This window comes from Saimiri boliviensis, chromosome 20 (assembly GCF_048565385.1).
Source record: "Saimiri boliviensis isolate mSaiBol1 chromosome 20, mSaiBol1.pri, whole genome shotgun sequence".
NCBI classification, from domain to species: domain Eukaryota; kingdom Metazoa; phylum Chordata; class Mammalia; order Primates; family Cebidae; genus Saimiri; species Saimiri boliviensis.
In genome coordinates, this window is record NC_133468.1 from 33309626 (window position 1) to 33315625 (window position 6000).

Below are 6000 nucleotides of genomic sequence, written 5' to 3' on the forward strand. Positions count from 1 at the left end.
CCAAATGCTTTGCATAGGATTTCCGAGGCTCAGTCCCATTGAGCCCAGCTGCAAGCTTGCAGCCGTGGGCAGGCTTGGATTCTCGGCCTGTCGGCAGCAGACAACAGCATTCTGAATCCTGACATCTCTACCTACCCTCTATATCAACTTGGCAAACGACTTTCACTTTCTGAGCCTCAGTTTCCCCATGTGCAAACTGAGGATGTCTACTTTATAAAGCTAAGAAGAGGATTAAGTGGGGGAAGTTCTCAGCACCTCTTATTCTCCCCTACTACGGACCCTGGGCACCAGGAATGCCAGGATGAATGAGTCACAGTCCCTGCCCTCACAGTCAGCTGGGACAGCGCTGCCTCACCAGGGGTTTCCTCTTGCCACTCAAAGTGCTGGGCAGAGGGGTGAAACCAGGAGCCAGGAACTCTGCCCAAGGGTAGCAGGGAAAGCCCTGGAGAGGAGAAGTTTGAGAGGGGCCCTGAAGGATGAATAGGAGTTTTCTGGAGGATTGAAGAGGAGTGCCTGAAGGCAGAAGTCCCCACACGTGGGTGAAGGCAGAGATGTGAAGGCTAGTAGCCCACAGGGAGGGACTGAGTTTACGGGATGTTTTAAAAGGCGGCTGACAGGTCAGAGCTGTGTATGTCAGACACGAGAAGATAGGGAAGTTGCAAAGGGGATGTGAGTGGGGCAGGCGGGGGGGGGCAGGGTGAGGAGGGAGATTCCAAGGCACCCCTCCCCTGTAGATGAAATCCCTTTGCCCAGAGGCAGAGCACTGGCAGCCAGACCCCTGGCTTCTTCGTGGGCACAGCCCAAGAGCTTCGCTGCCCTGGGCTGGTGAGAGCCTGGAGCCAGGCACTAGGGCCAGCTGCTGTGGGGATGAGGAGGGAGGCAACAGACGGAGGGGCTGCTCCTCCCAGCCGCCACCAGCCAGAAGAGGCCGAGATGACCTAGTTCCTAATGCCAGCGGTGGTGGGGGTGGGGTGGGAGGGTGCTTAGAGGCTGGGCCTGGAGGCCGAGACCCTTCTCAGAGCTCCTCTGTCCCCCAGCCCACAGACCTCACTGCCAGCTTCTGCCCCACCTCCCTCCAAGCCTCCAAGGGCAGAAACCCACCTAGGGATGCCAACCCCTCCCTTCCCCATTGTCATGGCAACTGCTGAGCTGGGCCTCATCAGACCCAGGGGGCCTGGAAATGGCCCTGCTCTCGGTGGTGGCGCGCTGAGCGTGCTGGGAAGCTCACAGGGGCCACCATACGTATGTGCCAGCGGAGCGCCTGCCCCCACCCTGCTCCACCCCCTCGCCCACGCTGGCCACTTCTCTGCTTCCAGGAGCCCGGGGTGCCTGAGAAGGAGCCCCAGGGGTGGGGAACTGCAGCCCTGCAGACTTTGGACTCTGTTTCCTCCAGGATCCCCTCTCCCCCTCCCACCCTCCTCCTCCAGGCAGCCAGTGCCCCTCCATCTTTGAGCTTTCCCCCTCTTCCTCTAGAGGGATTTCAACCCCTAGTTTAAAGAGGGGAAACTGAGGCTCTAGGAGCAGGGAGCTGCCTAAAGCCTGCACATGAGGAAGGTGGTGGCAAGGCCAAGATAGGGGGCCCAGGGGCAGGCAGCTCAGCCCTGGGACCTACTAAAAAGGGTGGGACAAGGGGTTCCTGAAGGCCCCTCAAATCTAGCCAGGGACCAGGGGAATCCCCAGATGTCAGCGCCTGTTAGAAGCCCTAGACTCAAGGCCCTGCTCTGCCAGCCACTTGGAGCCAGCATTTCACGTCTCTGATCCTCGGTTTCCTCATCTGTAAAATGGAACGGAGAGAGCTGCCTTGCGGGGTGGTTTCAAGGATTAACGGGATGGCTCAAGTGTAAAGCCTGAGGCACAAGCGACAGTTACTACCCTGCTTCCCTCCCCCACCGTCCTGCACCAGTCCTGGCCTCCTGACCTGTTCTCACTTTTCATGCCAGTCTCTCCTACCCAAATGCCCAGCAGGAAGCCCGGGGACAGCCCCTGGGCCCCAACATGTGCTTCAGGTGCATACTCCAAGGCATTAAGGGCTCTGAAACTATTGAGGAAGACCCCTCCTTTGCAGGGGGGCCCTCCCATCCCCTCCAACAGCACCCCGGGGGCAGACCACCAAGACGTCTCCCCTGGCATGTCACCCGGCTCCAGCTCCGGTCCTATCAAAGCCCCTTCCCATGGTGAGCCGCGGATCGCTGACAGATTCCCGCCCCCTCCCCAGTTCCCAGCCCCCCATACCCACACCTTCGGTGACACTAGTCCCCCTCTTATCACACCCTGTCTGGTGCTCGCAGCAGATGTCACTGTCCCCATTTTCCCCGCTGATCCCCCACCGCGGCCGCACTCCCGCACCCTCTCCGCTGCTCTAATCGTGGGTGGACCCCGGCAAGGTCAGGCGTCCTGGGGGTCAGCGCCCCTCCCCGGAAAGTTGGGGCTCCCACCCCCGGCCGCTCTCACATGTCCTTGGCGGGCAGGTTCTTTCCCTCCACGATGCGGATGGACAGCGAGCTGCGCTTGGCCATGGCTGGAACCCGGCTCGCGGGGAGCCAGACACCGGGGTCCCAGACTGCGAGCGGCGGGTGCTGGACTGGGCGCCGCGGGGGGCGGGCCGGGCAGGGAGGTGGGGGCGGGGCGGCGGGGGCGGGGTTTCGCTGCCACTCCACTCACCCCGCCCCCGCCCCACGTGCGGGGGAAACGGCTCCCGGACCGGCCAATCCGCGGCTGGGGCTCCCCGGGGTGGGGCGGGGCCGACCCAGGCCGCGGCCCTCACTGGCCGCCTGGGGCGTGAGGGGCGGAGCCTGCGCGGAGGTGCTGACGCCCGGCTGGGTGCGGGAGCTGGAGCGCAAGGGGGGCGCCCCTGGAGGCGCGGGTGGGGGATCTGGTCTGCGTGGCCTGGGCCGCGGGTGCGTGTGAGCGGCGGGTGTGGTCCGAGCTCGAGTACCAAGGAGCACCGGGAGATGGGGGGTGACTGTGAGCTGGGGACACGCGGGCCTGGGGGGGTGGCACATGCAAGGACTGGGGACACATGCCCACCGCGCCGGGACCACCCAGGTCTGGCGCGTGGAAGGCCCTGCGTGGATGGATGTGAGTTGAATGAATGAGCGTTCGGACGAACGTAGCAAACAGCAGGAGTGTTTATATCACAGCCATCTGGACCCAGGAGACAGACAGAGCCCGGGCAGCTCAGAGGTTTTGGAAATTGGCATTTGAGTCTGAGAGACCTGTTATTGTTTTGATTTTTTTGTGCACCTGCTTGGGAGGAGCGGCCTTCTCAATTGTCACCTTATTTACTCCTCCTGCGTCCTGCTCAGTGGGAAGGTGGATGAGGTTCACAGTGGGAAGATTTCCTGTTGGAGGTCAGGAGGTCACCCAGGTGGCACGGGGTGGGGCCAGGTTTGCCAGGCTTGGCCTCCCACGTACTTGGTGATGACAGGCCTTTCCACTGTGGCGAGATCCTTCTCACATATTCTGTTCAGGGCGAAGTTTCTAGAATTATCCATCTTCATGGTTCAGTCTTGGGGCCCTGCTCAGCAGTGACCGGCCCTGGGCAGCTGATTCCCCGGAGGGCACTGTACCAAGCCTGACCACAGAACTGGGTCGGGACCCAGCTCTACCACTCACTCCCTTGCTGGGTGATCCTGGGCGGCTTCCTGGGCTTCTATGAGCTGGTTCAGTTTCATCAACTGCAGAGAGGGGGGTGAGAGCAGTAACACCTGCCCGAAGTACACAGGAGATATTGTGTCTAGCACAGATTCCAGTTTCCCTTATATCATTTTCATATTTTGTTATTTGTATGGTACATGCACACTTTATCAAATTCAAGAGATACTAGCCAGATGTGGTGGCTCACACTTGTAATCCCAGCACTTTAAGGCAGAGGTGGGTGGATCACCTGAGGTCAGGAGTTGGAGACCCGCCTGGCCCGCACGGTGAAACCCCATCTCAACTAAAAATACAAAGATGACCTGGGCATGGTGGTGGGTGCCTGTAATCCCAGGTACTCGGGAGTCTGAGGCAGGAGAATCGCTTTAAACTGGGAGGGGGGAGGTTGCAGTGAGCTGAGATGGAGCCCCTGCACTCCAGCCTGGGTAAAGGAGTGAGACCCTGTCTCAAAAAAAAACAGAAAACAAAGTATACAGGAGATATTGGGTGTGGGGGATGTCTAACACAGATTCTAGTTTCTGTTATATTGTTTCTTTTTTTCCTTTTTTTTTTTTTTTTTTTTTTTTTTGAGATGGAGTCTAGCTCTGTCGTCCAGGCTGGAGTGCAGTGGCACGATCTTGGCTCACTGCAACCTCCACCTCCTGGGTTCAAGAGACTCTCCTGCCTCAGCCTTCCGAGTAGCGGGGGACTACAGGTGTGTGCCCCTATGCCCAGCTAATTTTCTGTATTTTTATTAGAGATGGGATTTCACCTTGTTAGCCAGGATGGTCTCCATCTCCTGACCTCGTGATCCGCCTGCCTCGGCCTCCCAAAGTGCTGGGATTACATGCGTGAGCCGCTGTGCCGGCCTTCTTTTCCTGTTTTGTTATTTGTATCGTGCATGTACACTTGATCAAATTGAAAAGATACTGAGAGCCGGGCGCGGTGGCTCAAGCCTGTAATCCCAGCACTTTGGGAGGCCGAGGCGGGTGGATCACGAGGTCGAGAAATCGAGACCATCCTGGTCAACATGGTGAAACCCCGTCTCTACTAAAAATACAAAAAATTAGCTGGGCATGGTGGCTCGTGCCTGTAATCCCAGCTACTCAGGAGGCTGAGGCAGGAGAATTGCCTGAACCCAGGAGGCGGAGGTTGCGGTGAGCCGAGATTGCGCCATTGCACTCCAGCCTGGGTAACAAGAGCGAAACTCCGTCTCAAAAAAAAAAAAAAAAAAAAGATACTGAAAGTTTGCAATGATTAAAAAGAAAAGTAAGTCTCACTAGCTACACAAATTCCCTCCCACGGGCATCTACTGTTCTTAGCTCCTTGTAAATCGTTCTGACAGCAGTCTCTGCTTATAATGCATCAGCAGATTTATTTGTATGTATATATATATATATTTTGTTGTTGTTGGTTTGTTTGTTTATACACAAATAGTAGCTTACTGTTTACACTTACAGTTTCACTTATTTTAACTTGGAGAGTTGCACATATTTATTCATAAGAAAACATCCTAGCCAGGCACTCATGCCTGTAATCTCAACACTTCTGAAGGCCAAGGCAGGAGGATCGTTTGAGCCCAAGAGTTTGGAGGCTGCAGTGGGCTATGATTGCACCACTGCACTCCAGCCTGGGCAACAAGCAAGACTCTGTCTCCAAAAAAAAAAAAAAAAAAAAAAAAAAATGCTGGGCGTGGTGTCTCACATCTGTAATCCAGGCATTTTGGGAGGCCAAGGCGGGCAGATCACAAGGACAGGAGATAGAGACCACCTTGCCTAACACAGGGAAACCCCGTCTCTACTCAAAATACAAAAAAATTAGTCAGGCATTGTGGCGTGCACCTGTAATCCCAGCTACTCGGGAGGCTGAGGCAGGAGAATTGCTTGAACCCAGGAGGCAGAGGTTGCGGTGAGATAAGATCGTGCCACTGCACTGCAGCCTGGGCAACAGAGCAAGACCCTGTCTCAAAAATAAAAATTAAAATTAAAAATAAAGCAAGTAAGCAACCACGCTCATTCCCTCTGCCGCTGGGCAGACGCACCATCTCTCTTCAACAGGTCCGGTTCCCACGTGTGGACAGGGCAGTTGCTGCCACTGTTTGTGTTCATCAGACAACAGCATGGCTCACGCATTTTGCATGGGAGCAAATGCAGCTGAGAGGAAATTTCTAGAAATGGCCATCTCTAGGCCAGAGGACACATGAGTGCAAAAAAGCCGCGGGATTTGCCACATTTCCCAAGGTGGTGGCTGTTTTTGAGTGCAGGGCCACCAACATTCAGGAGACCACCAGCTTCCCGAGTCCTCCTAGCACACTCGTTATCAGTCTTGTGATCCTTTTCTCTTTTCTTTTCTTTTTTTTTTTTT

At 56.2% G+C, this 6000-nt stretch overlaps 1 protein-coding gene across 2 annotated transcripts in view; it reads right to left on the reverse strand.

Annotated features, from left to right (window-relative positions):
• Window positions 1–2599, reverse strand: part of LOC101038563 (ras GTPase-activating protein 4) — a 43711-nt gene extending 41112 nt beyond the window's left edge. For both annotated transcript variants that reach the window (XM_074390583.1, XM_003934136.4), the window contains exon 1: window positions 2452–2599. In XM_074390583.1, the coding sequence (XP_074246684.1) occupies window positions 2452–2516 (65 nt within the window). In that variant the 5' untranslated portion in view covers window positions 2517–2599. The remainder of the gene's footprint in view (window positions 1–2451) is intronic.
• Between the last annotated feature and the right edge of the window lie 3401 nt (window positions 2600–6000).